The 18,342-nt window shown below is 45.9% G+C and overlaps 1 protein-coding gene across 1 annotated transcript in view; it reads left to right on the plus strand.

The window, feature by feature from the left end:
- The first annotated feature begins 425 nt into the window (after nt 1–425).
- Nucleotides 426–18,342, plus strand: part of LOC147607002 (Pyridoxamine 5'-phosphate oxidase family protein) — a 51,181-nt gene continuing 33,264 nt past the window's right edge. Inside the window, exons 1-4 of the mRNA XM_086791071.1 lie at nt 426–572; nt 650–699; nt 800–857; nt 971–1,003. Of these exons, the coding sequence (XP_086647197.1) occupies nt 483–572; nt 650–699; nt 800–857; nt 971–1,003 (231 nt within the window). The 5' untranslated portion in view covers nt 426–482. The remainder of the gene's footprint in view (nt 573–649; nt 700–799; nt 858–970; nt 1,004–18,342) is intronic.

Raw genomic sequence — 18,342 nt, forward strand, 5'->3', positions numbered from 1 at the left:
CTTCTATTCTGTTGAATTATCATGTGTCTTAGGAACAATCCTCTTTTGTATTGGAGGAGGATAGATGGAATCTGTTATGTGAATTGCTGAACAATAGTGAATAGAGATGTGGGGGTAGGGATAGGATGTTGACACTTGGCTTTATTTTGTTGTAAAAAGCTTTTTGCTGTTTTGTTGATTTATATATATATATTCAATTATTGGTCCCCAAAAAAAATCATACAAAGGGAGATCTCAAACCAAAATCTATATTTAATTACAAGGTAGCATCATTCGGGATAGCCAGCATGGTTTGAACCCCTAATCTCGAGCATATCAATGGGTGTGTGTGGGGTGTAAAAGGGCATGCAGAGGCCCTGAGAGGGGCAGGAGTCTCATCAACTAGGAATTAGTTGGGTAATTTTTTTAAAAAACAAAATCTATATTTAATTTAGTATAAGAATGCGAGACTTTAATATATCGAATGTACATAGCACAAAAACATGGCCGAGAAGGTGGCTCCATGGCGACACCTTCTGGCCACGTCCTTACAAGCCAATGCGCATCTCAAGCACTCTTCATATTTTCAGCTGGTAGGTATGTGATTCAAGGCGTAAAATTTTTTTCCCTTGAAAAATTAAAATAAAATCTGATAAATGTTGTTGTCAAGGCGACTGTGCGGGGGGACGGGAGGCCGGCTAATCGGACGGTTGTCTTCAGGTGATTAATCATCACATAATTCACCATACTTTGTCTCCAAAATCACATTAATTTTTAATACTAATACTAATATCTGTGTGTGTGTGTGTGTATTTTGCAGGGGTTTCGTTGATGGAACTGACGCTCTCCAGTTCACCACCGATTCTCGAAGCAACAAGGTTGTTGATACAATATTACAATATTTAAATAATATAAAATTATCTACACAGCATTGCAGCCTGTATATGGAAATTATTTTAGTAAATTTATGTTTATTTTTTACTTTTGGCAGATCGAGGAAATACAAAACAACCCAAGAGGCGAAGTATGTATGGTTTAAACATCACAGTTTGAATTTGTTGAAGTTCGTTCCTTCAACTAGAATGCAGTATTAATATATATATGTGTGTGTGTGTGTGTGAGAGAGAGAGAGAGAGAGAGAGAGAGAGACAGAGAGAGAGAGAGTACACCCTATGACACACACACACATATATACATTTGTGTGTGCGCGCGCATATACACGTGTGTGTGTGTGTGTGTGTGTGTGTGAGAGGGTGTACTATCTAGAGTATGTTTTTGTTAGCAGATCTCCTGTCTGGATATTTACACCACACCAGGGCCTTTGTTGTGGGTGTGCCCGCCCGATTTAGGTGTTTTCTCATTTTTTTCCACTTTCCATATTTTTTCCTATTTTTTCCTTGGTGTGGAGGGCTATCCGACTGCTCTGCTGCCCCCGGCTTTCCTTGTATGTTGGCCGACTGGAGATTGCTGGCCGACGTGTGTCTACTATTGGCCGATTGGCACTGATTGCTGGTCGTGGGCAGTAGTGGTTGCTGTTGGCTGTTTACAGGAGGCCCGACTGGCTGCTGTGGGGCCATATAAAATGGCCCCTTGCCCCCCCCACATTGTACATTGTATTCCAGGATTTTCTTGTGTATATAGTTGAGTTACACGCTTCTCTCTCTCTCTCTCTCCCAGTTCTGCGTTTTTTTGCTGTGCACTTGCTCTTGGAGTTTTCAGTTCTTGTCTTCATTTCTGCTGCATATTTTGACATGGTATCAGGGCTCTAGGCTCTTGGACGATCTCGGGAACTATGTGAGCAAGAGGGGGGTAGTTTGAAGTGCTGTTTGGAGGACTGTTTGGGCTTTGAGGAAATAGGATTGCAAGCGTTTGGCGGGCTGAGTGCTGGACAGCCACTTCTTGTTATTTCTTATCTCATCCACATCCTTTCACAAGACTTCAGAACTGTTTTGGGCCGTAAGGGAAGAGGAGAAGCAAGCGAAAAGGCGGGCCGTGTTGCTGGACAGCCACTTGCAGGTTTAGTTCTTCATTTTTTTCCACCTACCCTCCCTTTTCAGTTAAAACCCCGCAATGGCAGATTTGCTTGAGATGGCTGAGAAGCACATGAAGATCCCGACACTCCCCACGTTCCCGGTGGACCGTCAGTTGGACGGGAACAACTACGGCATATGGAAGGTAATGATGGAATCTGTTTTGGAGTCTTATGACTTTGCTGATTTCATTGTTCTTGGGGTTTCACGGCCGGAGTTAAGGAAGGGGAGTTACCCTCTATTCGGAAGGAATGGGAGGCACAAGCACAATTATGGGATCGTGTCATTGCCAGAGTCCGTTCTTTCATCTTCCTCAATTGCACATCACAGGTGATCAATCATATAAAGCATATGACGCTGGCCAGAGGTATTTGGCAGCATTTGGCTTCTCTCTACAATAGGGTATCATCCATGAAGAGAATCTCCTTAGAAGTTCAGATGCGGGTGATGAATCTTGCAAAGTCGTCAACGATGCGGGAGCACATCAACAAGCTGCAGGCTCTTCAGCAGGAAATTCTCCAGGCAAGGAAAGAGATATCGTCAGAGGATATGGCCATAACGTTGCTGTCACATTTGCCCTCTCAGTACTTAGCTTTTTACTCTTCATTGCTCACCAGTGGCAGGCTCAGTATCATCACATGGGAGGAGCTTGTGCCCATGGTCTTGGACCCAGGAGAAAAGATTTACGAACCACGGGGTGGAGGTTCTGAGGCCTTAACCGGCCAACGGTCGAAAGGCCGTAATAACAACAACAAGGACAAAGGGAAGGCTTCATCAGACAAGTCTTCTGAGAAGAAGCTCGGTTTTCTCAATTTTTTCCACTTTCCATATTTTTTCCTTGGTGTGATTACTCTACTGCCCCCGGCTTTCCCATGTATGTTGGCCGATTGGAGAGTGCTGGCCGACATGTGTCTGCTACTGGCCGATTGGCACTGATTGCTGGTTGTGGGCAAAAGCGGTTGCTGTCGGTTGTTTACAGCAGGCCGACTGGCTGCCCCGGGGCCATATAAAATGGCCCCTTGTTCCCCCCACATTGTACATTGTATTCCGGGATTTTCTTGTGTATATAGTTGAGTTACACGCTTCTCTCTCTCTCTCTCTCTCTCTCTCTCTCTCTCTTTCCCAGTGTGTACTTGCTCTTGGAGTTTTCAGTTCTTCTCTTCATTTCCGTTGCATATTCTGACAGTTTCAAAGGGGGATGTCCATAGGGAGGACCAAGCTTTGGCATCTACCAAGCGAAGAGATGTTGGTATGAGCGTATAGGTGCCTAGAGGTATCTTACCAAAACTTGTGGACTCTAGGAGTTGCAAGCCTTTGCTACAACGCTTTTGTTAAGATACCTCTGGGCACCTGTACGTTGAGACCAACATCTCTTTGCTTTGCTAGGTGCCAAAGCTTGGTCCTCCTAATGGACACCTCCTTGTGAAACATAATCTCTCTCTCTCTCTCTCTCTCTCTCTCTCTCTCTATATATATATATATATATATATATATATATATATATATATATATATATATATATATATATATATATATACCTAGATGAATCCAAGAACATACCCAAATTCACCTTATAAGAATGTGCAATTTATAACCTCATGATAGTCATCCACTGTCACATGCTAGTGCATGGTGACAAACTGGCTCATCATCATCAATATTAGTACCATTTAGGATGATATTTGTCGTTCGCCGTGACCCCATTGAAATCCTCAGTCTTGGATAAGTCACGCACGAGCTACATAGATCATTCTCAGCCATAGCAAATCAGTCAATCAGACTAAGTCTCTTAACCCACCTAAAGAGACGCATTCATGCATATACAGTTGGTAGAAACCTTAGGGTTTGCATCAGAAAGCATCCTGCATATTGCACATCATTCATGCATAGCATCTAGACCATTGCAGGAACCCCAGATATCATCAGTATTTATCAGGATATTTACTAGGATTTTTCTAGTATTTTTCCCAACATTTTATACACATTTATGCATTATTCATTGGACATGAGCAGTCGGCCAGCTTAGTAGCCAGCCGACTGGCTCATTCAGCCCATATAAATAGAGCCCTTGCATAATCATTCTCTCATTCATTCATATTCAGCAAAGAGCATTCAGGCGCATCATATTCAGCCTTGCATCCACTTTAGTTCCATGCGTTTTGGAGAAATGTGTCATCCTACAGTAAGAGAAGCATCAACGCTTATGCATTCAGTCCTCCATCAGCAAACGCATCAGTTCTCAGCATTCAACCATTAGTAAACCTTGCGTTTTTTGCATCCATTCAGTTTTCAGCATTCATCATATCATCGTTTTGCTCCAGCCACCTGGTGAAGGTAAAACGCAGCATTCATATTCATTTACAGCATTCATACTCAGTCTAGAACAGTCCCAAACAGCCCCTCTCTTATCCCTAGCTTTGCATCCCTCCCTCATTCCATTGGGAAGAGTGCATAGGCTCGAGATTGGACATCTTTGGTGTTTCTACAGCAGTGCACAGTGTAGCCCAACACTTGGTCTTCAGAGGCTTGCGCTCGGCTTATCTTAAGTCACGCCCTCAGTCTCTTTAAAGATAATAAAGCAAATACATCTCGGTAACGGGATAGGGGGCCCTTCATTGGGTAATTCGGGATCCCAGACAGTGTGCAGTTCTCATCTTTCTCTCTCATATCTCTTTAAAGTTTGAAGTCTTAAAGTGGATTTCTAAACTCGCAAAACTCAGGATACAGAAGACGTGTGAGCATTTGTGTGACAGGATCCTCCAATACAAATACTTCCGCTGCATGTTACATTGGTATCAGATTCAACTTGTCCACACACATCGTATCCTAGCGTGAGGGCATCCTTGGATGGTCAGATTGCGTTCTGGCACGACCACCGACTTCAGCATCATGTCTACAGAGGAGAGTACCCATCGTTGGAAGAAGTCTCCCCGAAGGAGACCTTGCTCTTCCGACTACAGCAGACACCATAGCTCTTCTTAGTGCTCAGAACCAGTTGCTCATGGAGTATCTCCAACTCTTGGAGGCAGCAGCAGCAGCAGCACGCCCTCCTCCGCCTCTAGCAGCCCCCGACTACATCTCCCTCTTCTTTCAGATGGAACAACAAAGGAGAGAAGACGAGGCCCGAAGGAGCGAAGAAAAAGCAGAAGCAGAAGCTAGAAAGCAATAAGAAAAAGCAGAAAGACGAGACTATGAGGAAACCCAATGCAGGATCGACGAAGACTGGCGTCAGGCTTAACTCGCCGCTCGGGAGCACCAACGAGAGCTTGATCGAGAACGTATGTTACTCGATCACCAAAGGGAAAAGGAGGCCATTCATCTTAGATACCAGCACCTCGCTTCAGCATCCCCCGCCTTAGGTGCCACCAGCCAGCAGTCCGCAATATCAACTACCATCATTCGCAGTCAACCAAATTTCAGTAAGTATGATGGTAAGTGTGATCATTTAGCAGTAAATCAGTTTATTCATCAATTTACTGCTCATTTTCTATTAGCTAGGATAGAGTCCACGTAGCGGCTCTCCATCTCACTGGTGAGGCAGTCACTTGGTGGCAGCATTGGTCTAATCTTTATACAGACCAGACCACTCATCTGCCAGACTGGTCATGTACTGGGGCGGGAGGAATCTGGTCTTCAAGTCATGGATAAAGGTATCCCAGCTAAAAGTTGTTCTATGGACTCAGACAAAATGGGTCGCCAGTGCTTTAGTTTTCCGGCAAGGTTATTATTTTAGCACAGCGGTTAGGGCTATCTGTGTAGGCCAAGATGGAGCAATTCATTCGTGGTACATATGACCGGGCTTTGACTCTCGCTTAGAATGAAGAAATGAAGATGAACGGAGGCAAGCCCAAGCATTCATCTCAGTCCAGTACTAAACCCCAGCAGCAGCAATCCACTGCACAGCCAGGGAAAGGTAATGCATCTTCTAAAGATGCTAAGAAGGACAACAGTAATAGCTCCAGTTCAGGGGGTAAGAAAGATAAAGAATCTAAGCCTAAGAAAACCCTCGATGAAAAGGCTAAAGCAGGCATTACTGGAGGTTATCTTCCTCCAGAGGAGCAAAAGAAGTATCAGTCAGAAAACAGATGTTTTTTCTGTAACATCATAGGGCATGGTAAGAAGGATTGCCACGAATAGCAAGCGGAACAAGCCGCCAATGCTCCTTCTGCCACAGTTGCCATAGCATCCCCAGCTCCTCCAGCCCCGTCTACTACCACCAATGCGGTTCAACTTTTACCTTCTATGCATCCTATGCTATCCATGGTATTTGATGCTAAGCAGGAGGGTGAGAGCGATGTTGCACAGAAAAGCCTCATCCGAGCTTATGGCTTTGTCCAGGGCCGACAGTTTGTAGTCCTTTTCGATATGGGCAGTTCTGAAGACGCCATCTCTCCCCAGTTGGCTAACAAAATGAACTGCACATTAGTCCCATATCATCTGGATGTGGACTGGTTCACACTTGGTCTCCGCACCCACATTTCTCAGAAGGCACAACAATTTGCCTTTGAAGTTCAAAAGGCCTCATTCCAACGAGATTTCATTGTCTCGCTTCTATTGGGGTGTGACATGATCTTAGGAATTCAGTGGTTCCGTCAGTATGAGCCTATTCTCGATTGGGAGCAGGACACTTTTACTATCTGTAAAGGTTTTCCTGAGCCCGTCATGATTTGTGGGGATAGAAGCATTCTTGGTATCCCATTGATTTTGCATCTCCAGGCCCGACGAGCTATCCGCAAGGGAGCAGAAGAAGCACTCCCTTATGTTCGTGCTCAAATAGCGTCTACCTCATCGGTAGCATCCATCTCATCTTCAGTCCCTTAGTTAGCAGACCTCCTGTCCAGACATCAGGACATTATGCTTAAGGATGATCTCCCACCTAGTATCCCACCCTCTCGTCCTGTGGATCATCATATCGATTTGGTCCCTAGGGTAGAATCTCCTAGCAAGTTTCCCTCCTGTCTTTCCAAGACTTTCAAGGGCAAGCTAGAACAGCAGTCAGTTCTCAAACATTTGAAACATGTTGCTTATGGACGCATTTTCACAGTCACCATAGACCACCAAGCACTTAAGTGGCTCCCGACGATGCCAGGTGCCCAGTGGAGTGATAAGTACACCAGATAGGGTCAGCTCTTTCACCAGGTCGGAGGAATGATCAAGTACATACCTGGTCAGCATAATCCAGTAGCAGATGTTCTTAGTAGAAAGACCAGCATCCAGGCCATTTCGGAGTCTACCATTCTCAACATCTCTAGAAAAGACTTAAATAGCATAGAAGATCAGTATGTCGATTCCGCAGAGTTGGTACTCAACCCAGTCTGGCCCTCAATTTTAAGCTTGGCCATTATTCAGTTCCCAGACAGGCAAATAAGTCTAGACGAGATGTCCACTTCAAGTAAGGGGATAGGGTCTATTTGCGTATCATGAAACAAAGATTGAAACAAGTGGGCAAACGTTGTCCCAAGCTGTCATTCCGTAGTTTTGGACCTTTTCCAATAGTTAAAAAGTTAAGTGATGTCTCCATGAAGTTAAAGTTGCCTACCAGTTGGACAATGCATGATGTTTTCCATGTTTCTTGACTAAAACCATATGTTGGACCATAAGTGTTTGATGTTTCAGATGAACAGCAGTCAGATGTGGTAGACGAAGCCCAAGTCATCGAGTCCGAGTAGATCCTTCTTCATCGTTGGAAGCATGGTTTCGGTCGACGGATATGTCAGTTCTATACGAAATTTTGAGATTGAGGTACCCACAAAGGCGTATGGCTAGACGAGGAGTTCTTTCAAGAGTATCCCCAGTTGTTGGTGGACTACTTGGAAGCCATGAACTTCCCGCCAAGCTAAGCAGGAGGGAATGTCACATGCACTGTGCATTGTAGTGCATGGTGACAAACTGGCTCATCATCATCAGTGCAACATTGTAACAATATTAGTACCATTTAGGATGATATTTGTCGTACGCCGTGACCCCATTGTAATCCTCAATCCAGGATAAGTTAGGCACGAGCTACGTAGGTGATTCTCAGCCATAGCAAGTCAGTCAGTCAGTCTAAGTGTAACGCGCGGAAGCTCTGGGTAGTCTTCTTTCAGCCCTAAACACTCTTGGAAACCTTCTGATGCAAAAACGCACCATCTGATGCAAAAACGCAGGTAGAGAGAGAGTAGAGAGAGAGAGTGAGAAGTGCTGGAATTTCAGTATATACTATGGTACAAAAAGGTACATATCTTTGCAGCCATGGGCTGCCCTCTTGAAAAGGTGATAACACACCAAAATACTGCCCTAGACTAGGACCCTACTGACTCAAACCCCTAGTGGGTTGAATGACTCAAACAAAGAGCAAGTGTGCCTTTATATAGGCCTTGGAGCATGTGGGAAACTGGCCGACTGCTGGTCGGCCAGTTACTAATTCATAAAATCAATTAAATGCAGCCGACTGGGTCTTCTGGATACGCCTGCTGCCAGCACCTTCTGTCCTGTAGCCGACAGCCCTTTGGTACTGCTGATGTCATCCTCCATGCAGCCGACAGCCTTTCTGATCCATGCTCTGCTCCAAGTCCTGCTCCATGTCCATCTTCTATTGGTTCATAGTCTTTATCTGCTTGCCCCTTCTGGATTTAGTCTTGAGAAAGTCCATGGCATTGCTGATGCACATGACATCCCCCTCTGCTAAACTTGATGACGGGAATCCAACCTGCTCTTGGATGACTGTCATCATCCCATTCCTGTCCCGAAGTCCCTCTGTCATCTTCCATCCCCGGCAAACCTTTTTCTCTGAAAATCCGGTCTGTTCTCCAAACCACTCTGTCTCTGATGAAGATCTATGCATCTGGTCTTCCTCTAGTCCACAATCCATTCCTGCCCTGGCTCTGAAACACCGTCTTGGTCTTTGTTCCTGGAACTGAGTCTGGCACTCTCACATCACCCTTGGAGGATCAACCTCCCTTGGGACCGTTCCCTTAGAACCTATCTGGCTCACGGAACTGCCATCCCCATCTGGCATTGTGGAACACCACCAACAAACCTCCTGGGAGTTCTTCCCGATCTGTGTTCCCGCCTTGGGCTTCGAATCCGTGTACTTTCCTGTACCTTGGACCTGTACACCATCATCTGGGACTGAATCAGTGTTTAGCTTTGCTGAGCCTGATGCTCTGATACCAATGTAACGCGCGGAAGCTCTGGGTAGTCTTCTTTCAGCCCTAAACACTCTTGGAAACCTTCTGATGCAAAAACGCACCATCTGATGCAAAAACGCAGGTAGAGAGAGAGTAGAGAGAGAGAGTGAGAAGTGCTGGAATTTCAGTATATACTATGGTACAAAAAGGTACATATCTTTGCAGCCATGGGCTGCCCTCTTGAAAAGGTGATAACACACCAAAATACTGCCCTAGACTAGGACCCTACTGACTCAAACCCCTAGTGGGTTGAATGACTCAAACAAAGAGCAAGTGTGCCTTTATATAGGCCTTGGAGCATGTGGGAAACTGGCCGACTGCTGGTCGGCCAGTTACTAATTCATAAAATCAATTAAATGCAGCCGACTGGGTCTTCTGGATACGCCTGCTGCCAGCACCTTCTGTCCTGTAGCCGACAGCCCTTTGGTACTGCTGATGTCATCCTCCATGCAGCCGACAGCCTTTCTGATCCATGCTCTGCTCCAAGTCCTGCTCCATGTCCATCTTCTATTGGTTCATAGTCTTTATCTGCTTGCCCCTTCTGGATTTAGTCTTGAGAAAGTCCATGGCATTGCTGATGCACATGACACTAAGTCCCTTAACCCACTTAAAGAGACGCATTCATGCATATACAATCGGTAGAAACCTTAGGGTTTGCATAAGAAAGCATCCTGCATATTGCACATCATTCATGCATAGCATCTAGACCATTGCAGGAACCCCAGATATCATCCAGTATTTATCAAGATATTTACTAGGATTTTTCTGGTATTTTTCCCAGCATTTTATACACATTTATGCATTATTCATTGGACATGAGCAGTCGGCCAGCTTAGTAGCCTGCCGACTGGCTCATTCAGCCCATATAAATAGAGCCCTTGCATAATCATTCTCTCATTCATTCATATTCAGCAAAGAGCATTCAGGCGCATCATATTCAGCCTTGCATCCACTTCAGTTCCATATGTTCCATTTCAGTCCTCATTGCATTAGGCTCTTGTTCAAGCATGGCTGTCTTTCCTAGAGACAGTTGACCCTTTGATTCACTATCATTAACTCTTTCAAGGGGCTTGTGCCTTCCTCGCAGAGCATCAGACCCACGAGAAGCACTAGATGGACCCCTCGAATTTGGCACTTCCAAAGGGTTACCTTGGCTGTCCATTGTGTTTAAGTGTGCTAAAAGCGGGGTGTCCAGTACACAGGTTCGTTTCCCCACTAGGAAGAGGGAAACAACCGTGCTCTGATACCAATGAAACCGATCCCGTCAAGTGGGAAGACTCCGTTGGACACCCACACGTGTAATAGCACAACTTTAAAACCACAATTTGAAATGGACAACTTAATACAACTTGAAATTGAAATGAAATGAAATGGAAAGATGGACACCAGCACTAGGGCCGGAACGGGCCGACCCCCCCTCAATATATGATATATTTATTGGGAGTATTTAACAAATACAATGCTCCATGGGTTCCAAGAACCAGATGATGTCCATGTACATATGAATACAGTACCAAACAAATAAGCTCGAAGTCGACGTTCGAAGTAGAAATTCGGAGCAGAGCGACCATTGAGTGGTCCAATCTCTACGGTCCTGTGCTTTCACTGGACTCCGCGGAGAGCGCCTCACTGGTGTTCCGAGACCACGCACAAACAGGCGCTCTCGTACTAACGCCTGGTTCTCCCGATCTCAGCACCTTTGGACCGAGGTTCTCCAATAGAGCTTGGACTACCCGGCCCCGAACGGGTGTTGCCGTGGAGAGAATTCCTTATCAGATTTAACACATAGTACTTTATTTAAATCTGAAAATTCACTTACTTGTGGTTGGCAGATCGAAAACCAAAATTTATGGTGTCAATATGCAGTTACTTGAGAGAAACTCCATGATGTAGCAGCACATCGAGAGAAGTAGCCGCCCGGAGTAAAGTATAGCCTTCGAGCTACAGGAGCCCAACCATCAACAGGAGGAACAGCAGCTACGCATGAAAGGTACAGCTGCCTGAGTAAGGATGAGCAGCCTGCAGAGGATGGTGATGTGGCCGCTTGTTTATAAAGTACAGCCGTCGGCCACCTAGCTGTAGTAGTACTGTTGTTGGAGATGAGCACACGCCCACAGCCTGCTGGTGATGAATTTACAGCAAGCTGCTGCAGCTAGGCGTAGTATAGGCGCCTGAAGATAGAACACTTTGCTGGCTGGAGAACATGCGCACAGCCACAGCCGTCAGTTGGTGTAGCTGGCTAATGGACAGTAGGCGCCTGGCTGCAGCTTGCGCAGCCTGGGAGGCTGCAGCCTGGGGTGCAGAGAGTACAGCGCCCGTTGAAGGACTAGCGCAGCCACCTGTAGCCTGTGGAGCCGCCAGCAACGATGGAGGAGGAAGCGCCACTCAAGAGCATGCGCCGGCTGAATGCAGAGCACAGCCGCCTTGGAATTTTGCTCAGCCGTCAGCAAGCGATGGAGCGCAGCAAAACGGAAGGTGATGGAGGCGCACAAAAAAAAAAAACATATCCCCAAGGGTGATCGTGGGGCTTCTTTTATTAAGGTTGGAGAGGGAGAAAACAAATAGTCATTTGGCTGGCCCCCCCACGCTTGCATGTGGGTGGCCAGTTCCAAAGGGGTGTGGTAGGTGACCATGCCCACTCCCACACACACTTAAGTGGGGCTCCCCACCTTGGCCCCTAAGTGGGTGCCCAAAGGGGGTGCCCACTTTTAAGTGAGTGTGAACAAATGACCTTATAAAACAAAGGTTAAAACCAACATGTGCAATATACTTACCACCTGTTCACATGCACCAAAACTCGTCAGAAGACAGAGCAGACTTCATGACTCACTGGCAGGCGTCCCCGCTCAGTAAGTAACACGTCAAGCAGGCAAACACAAAAATACAAGTCATGCGAAAACAGTTTCAAACATGCAGAACATGAGTGCATGTGCAAATAGTATCATGGACATATCTCCCGTTCATGGAACAAGTACAAAATATCTGTCGGCACAAAAATGGCACGACGTAAAATATAAAACCTGGTCTTCCTATGGAGTGACAGTCCCATAGGTAAGACACAGTTCCAGGCACGAGCCTCCCTATGGTGTGACAGTCCCATAGGCAAGACACGGCACAAATACTGGCTCTTCCATGGCGTGACAATCCCATGGGTCGAACACAATCCAGGTCATACACGGGTGGCACAAGTCTGGCTCCCGTCCATACGACACCATCCTGCTAACACACGGGTGGCACCAGTCTGGCTCCCGTCCATGTCAGTAAAATACTGGCCTCTTCACATGAGACACCGGCCTGGCCTCAAGTGAACGAGACGCAAAAACTGGAGATGGACCAAATGGTCGGCCAATTGGTGACAGCCGCAGCCTCCACAGCTTCCGTGGTGAGCCCAGCTCCCACATAGACCCCAGTGGGTGCCCCTAGTTCTTCAAATCCTGATGCTTCAGTTGGAGCAATTATTAGCCGGGAGCTCGAAGATAAGCAAAAGGACGCCCATGATCAGGAGTATGAGCGCAACGAATTGCTCAAGTCCTTTGGCTACATAGGTGGCCAGAGAGTCGTCGTCTTGTTTGACAGCGGCAGCACGGAGGATGTAGTCACGGAACAGGCCGCTCGGCGTGCCCATTTCGTCCTGACTTCGGTGGACGAATAAGTTGAGGGTTTTAGCATAGGCATGACAACGAGCGTCAAGTATGAAGCTCTAGGTGCTAACTTAGTTATTCATGGCATAGAATTTGTGCATGATTTTATGGTTGCCCCTCTTGTAGGAGCAGACATAATATTGGGCATTCAGTGGTTTCACAAGTTTCTTCCTGATGTCAAGTGGGACAAGCACATGTTCCAGATTAATCGAAATGTGTCCCAGTGACCATTAAGTGTGAGCCAGGAATTCTGAACTTTCTGCTCATATGCCACTTGCAGGCTAAGTGAGCAGTCAGGAAAGGCGCACATTGTGCGATGATATACATCCAGACAGCCCAGACGGTAGCGAGTGCTTCCGAGAAGTACTTGGCTCTCCATGAAAAGTTCCAGAAGATTTTTCTTGGGGACAATCTTCCTCCCTAGCTTCTCTCGTCGAGACTGGAGGACCACAAGAGTGACCTCCTCCCAGGCTCGGAACCCCTGAGCAAGTTTCCGTATGGCCTTTCCAAGGCCATGGAATCGGAGTTGGACCGCCAACTCCAAGAATTGTTGCAATCTGGCTTCATCCGCCCTAGCGTGTCGCCATTTGCAGCACGATCTTGTTTGTCAAGAAGAAAGATGGGTCTTCTCGTTTGTGTGTCGATTATCGTGCACTCAATAAGCTGACTATCAAGAGTAGATTCTCGATGCCTTGAATAGATTATATTCTCGAGAGGCTGAATGGAGCGAAGGTGTTCTCAAAACTCGATTTAAAGAGTGGGTACCACCAGGTGAGGATTGTGGAGAGGGACATCCCCAAGACAGCCTTCTGTACGAACATAGTTGTCACGGTACGAAAATACGATACGGTACGGTACGATACCGTACGGGAATATTCGGTACGATATGAAATTTTGGGATACGGTACGATAAAATACGGTTTTTATTTTTTACACTTACAAGCTATGGAGCTTCAAGCTTGAATGTGAGGGAAGGTTGGGAGGAGAGGAGTCTACAGTGCTTGAGAAACCAGTACATGGATATGTGTCTCTCCCGGTTGGATCTCCCGATTGTCTCCAAAAAAGAACCTGGATGGGTAATGCAATACCAAAGGTCTCCCAGTGTAGCGTTTATGACTAAGGGACCATCCTTGCACAAATACGAGGAGTGCATCTAGGGTGATAAGTTTAGGGACTCCTCTCTAGATCAAAATGGCCATGTCCAAATGTTCTCCCTTGTGCATAACTTGAGAATCTAATTGTCTAGCCTACCTATACCAGGGATCCCCAAGTGATGTAGCAAGATTCTCTCATCCTACCAATCAAGTGTACACTACCAGTCTACCTCGCCAGATTTTTTAGGTCTCTCCACAACCCCATATGGAATACTGAGTGGACACGAAAGTTGCGAAGTATTGCGAGCATTTGGGATCTTCATACAGCAGGGTTTCTATTTTTTTTAGCATTTGGAACTTTTTTTTCAAGGAAAAAAATTTTTTTGGGAAAAAAAAAAACTAACTCGTACCGTACGATATCGTACGAATTCGTACGGTATCGTACCGTACGACTCGTACGTACGAACAGGTTCGTACGCGTACGAGAAACAACTATGTGTACGAAACGGGCCCACTATGAATTTGTGGTCATGCCATTTGGCTTGACGAACGCCCCAGCTACATTCAACCGCATGATGATGTGTGTTTTTCGGGATTTGATTGGAAAGTGTGTGTTCATATTTCTGGACGACATACTGGTATTTTCAGCTACGGTTGAGCAGCATGACATTGATGTGGAGAAAGTCCTTAAATTATTGGAAAGCAACGAGCTCTACGTCAATGAGAAGAAGTCGGAATTTTATTTGTTCCAGGTACATTATCTGGGATACATAATTAGTGTAGAAGACATCCGACTCGATCCGACAAAAGTGGCCGAGATTGTCAATTGGGAAGTACCTCAGACAGTATATGACATCAAATCCTTTGTGGGTATATGCCAGGCATACTCCACCCACATAGACTTGCACACATGTCTTGATGCAAACTCTAAGGCTTCTACTGACTCTACATGCATGAATGCATCTCTTCAAGTGGGTTAAGGGACTTGGACTGACTGACTGACTGACTGTCTAAGGCTGAGAATGTCATGTGCACAGTGTGTATCTACCGTGTGCTATACGCATGCAAGACTAGTTTCGAGGCTTGGGGAAGCTTGGAACTAGGCAGGCTGATTGACGAGCTGAGTTAGGGAAATACTAACGGGCGGGCACCCAAGTATGGACGGGCGGCCGGCCAAGTGTGGACGCCCGATGACCGGCCAAGAGCCTATAAAAGGGTGGCCAAGGTTAGTTATTGATGATAGAGAGTCTCGCGAGTTTGTGAGAGCTCTATGGTCTTGGAGTCTGGATCTAGTGCAGACGTGCACCTGCTTTGCGCAGCCAAGGCCGGCAGCAGTCTCGAGGCCCGCGAGGGCAGCTTCGTGGCGGTATGGGACGTCGCGAGGAGGTGATTGGTTGGTATGTCAACCTAGTTAGCTCAGCTCGTGGCTCGGTGGGGACAGCCAAGACTGTGGGCTTGCCCACGGCTGTCATGGTTGGGAGGTGAGTCAGGCCTGCACCCCCTTTGCTTGTTTGTTTGTTCGTTTGTTTGCAGGATTCGAGTTTCGAACCAAGATCGATCACGAGGGGATCCGTGGGGATTTGACAGTGGTATCAGAGCATACCTCGTGAACGAGCAAGTCGGTAGGTAGAGAAGAAGAGGTCGAAGAACGGTATGTGTAAAAAAGCTTGCTGTTTTTTCTGTGCATACTGCAGATTTCAAAAACAGTATGTATTTTTCTTCATCAAAGACACCCATGTTGATGGGAGATGGTAGTCTTAGAAGGGTTGATTGTTTTGCAAGAAGTAGGGTTTTTTTGCTTGGCAAAGAAGAGGCTTGTTTGTGTGTGCAGTCGCATAAACTGCAGGGAGAGAAACAGAAAAAAAAAGAAAAAGCATGTTGCTTTTCGTTGTTTTTTGGCGTACGAGAGAGGGAGCGAGAGAAGTACGGGATTGTGTGCCGACGGGTGTTACTGGCGTTGGGTTGCAGTCGGCTCTGCAGGCACCTTAGGCCTGCCAAGCCAGGCGGCCAGGCAGCCAAGCCATGTAGGCGCCCAGGCTAGGCACGGCGGGCTGGTGCCCAGGCCAGGCCGGCGCCCAGTAGGCGCCCAGCCAGGCCCTGTAGGCGGCCAGCGCAAGTAACGCAACAGGCTCGCAAGGCGCAGAAGCGCAGGCAGCAGCCACATGGGTGACGCACGCGTGAAGGCGCCGGCAGCTCACCGTCGGGCTAATCCAGGAGGGATGCGGAAAAAAAAACGCAAGGAAAGCATTTCGTTTTTTTTTAGTACTTTCGTTTTTTTTTTTGGGAGTTTAAATTTTTTTTAAAAAAAGGTTTAAAAGTCCTCTCCTCTCCAAGGTTTCAAGGTCTTTATTTTTAAAAAAAAGACTAGAATATATATATATATATATATATATATATATATATATATATATATATATATATATATATATATATATATATATATATATATTCAAGAAAAAAAAAACACAAAAGCAAAAGCAAAAGCTAAGCTTAGCTTTTGTAGATTTTTGGCTTTTGGGAAACCTTTATAAACCCCCTCACATGGGCTTCTTGCCACACATCTCTCAAGTTCTCAAGTTTTCAAGCTCTCAAGCTCTCAAGTTCACTCGCACTTTTGTTGTGCAAAGATCGACTTTTCTCTCCACGTACCCTCTTCACGATGTCGACCCAAGAATCAGAGTTGGAGCCCCTCGTGGAACGCGAAGGCTTGCCGGCTACGGAAGGTACCGATGCTGATCTTTTTGACGATTTTGTGTCAAAATCATATTTCCAAGAGTTCAAAAAATAGCTCTCGAAGCTTCTTCGACGGAACGTCAGGCACAAATCGTAGCCCAGATGCAAGCTTTGCAGAACTCCATCGCTCTATTGACCACTACCCTCTCTACTTTCTCGGGTATGGATACCTTGGCTTCTGCTTTAGGCCCCAATATTACTCCGGAATCGTTCGGGGGCGAGCAAAAGCAGCGCACCAAGGAGATCGTGGACACTTGGCGACATAAGTGGCAAGTTCACTTTCACTTTCATCCATATGATGATGGAAAGAAGATCCAGTTAGCAGCAGGTTTCCTGTCCGGCAAAGCTTTGCTTTGGTGGAAGGAACTGAACCCTAAGCCAACGACTTGGGCACAATTTGAAGATATCTTCAAGAAAGAATTCCTCAAGAAAGAGGATGACTATGATGTTGTTGCCCGGTTTTCAGCTTTGACCATGACCTCGCAGCACCTCACTTATGAGGTCTACCTCCAGAAGTTTCGTGACTTGCAGATGAAAGCTACAAAGATGGATCCCACTAGCTGGTTTACCCGACTCGTACCGATTACAGGTTAAAAATAACAAATGTAAAACTTTGGACGAGGCCATTCATTCAGCTCGTATCTATGATGATACGATGGTCTCTTCCAAGTCGAAACCCGTTACCGAGCAGGGGAACAAGCATAAAAGAAGGTTCTCTGCACCTATGGCTAACAGGACTGAAGGCAAGTCTTCGGACCAACCTTCGAAGAATACAAGTTCGACACCAGCCACAAAGAAACGACTCCTTAGGGCTTTGAAAAAAAGGAAGGACGTTGTTTTATCTGCGAAGAAAAAGGACACATGCGTAATGAGTGCCCGAAGCAAAAGGGTACCAAGACAAACGCAGGACCCAAGCCAAAGGCATCTAACCAGTTGTCTTTGACAGGTACGTCAATTACTGTACTTTCTCGTCCTAGTACTTGTTCTGATTGTCTGTTCAATTCTAAGGTATTTGGCTTGCATGATCTTCTCCGAGTTTATGGAGAAGTGAATGGCCATAAGATTCACATTCTGTTAGACCTTGGTAGTTCGCATAATTTTGTTAACTACAAACTTGTGCAGAAATTGAGTCTTGATACGATACTCAGCGACCATACCTATGAGGTACGTCTACCTGCGGGAAGGCAAGTTTGGGATCGCAAGGTGGAGATGCTTCCAATCCAGATTCAGGACTACAAAGATACTCTGGAATGCATTTGGAAAATGTAGACTTGTTATTAGGGATTGAGTGGTTTAAGACTCTTGAAGTCCAGATAGATTGGTCTAGTCATATTTTTGCTTTTCAGCATAGGGACACCAAGTATAGTATTTTAAGTGATTGTATTCATCCCTCTCAGGGACCTCTTGTAAATACAATTGATTTTGGAAATATAGTGAATTCTTCTTTGTATACCGCTTTCCATTGTGTATTGATTCCACTTTCTTCTTTTCTCATCCCTTCCATGGATGTGAATGAATTAAGTGTGTTTGAAAGCAAAGAATTACAGAAGATACTTGATTCATTTCAAGATGTATTTCCTAAGGAACTGTCATCGGGTTTACCACCTGAACGGGCAGTAGATCATCGTATTGACTTGATCCCTGGTGCTCATCCTGTGAGTATTCCACCTTATAGGATGAGCCAAGCCGAGGAAGA

Source organism: Cibotium barometz, chromosome 56 (assembly GCF_041138505.1).
Source record: "Cibotium barometz isolate CiBa-2024 chromosome 56, ASM4113850v1, whole genome shotgun sequence".
Classification (NCBI taxonomy): Eukaryota; Viridiplantae; Streptophyta; class Polypodiopsida; order Cyatheales; family Cibotiaceae; genus Cibotium; species Cibotium barometz.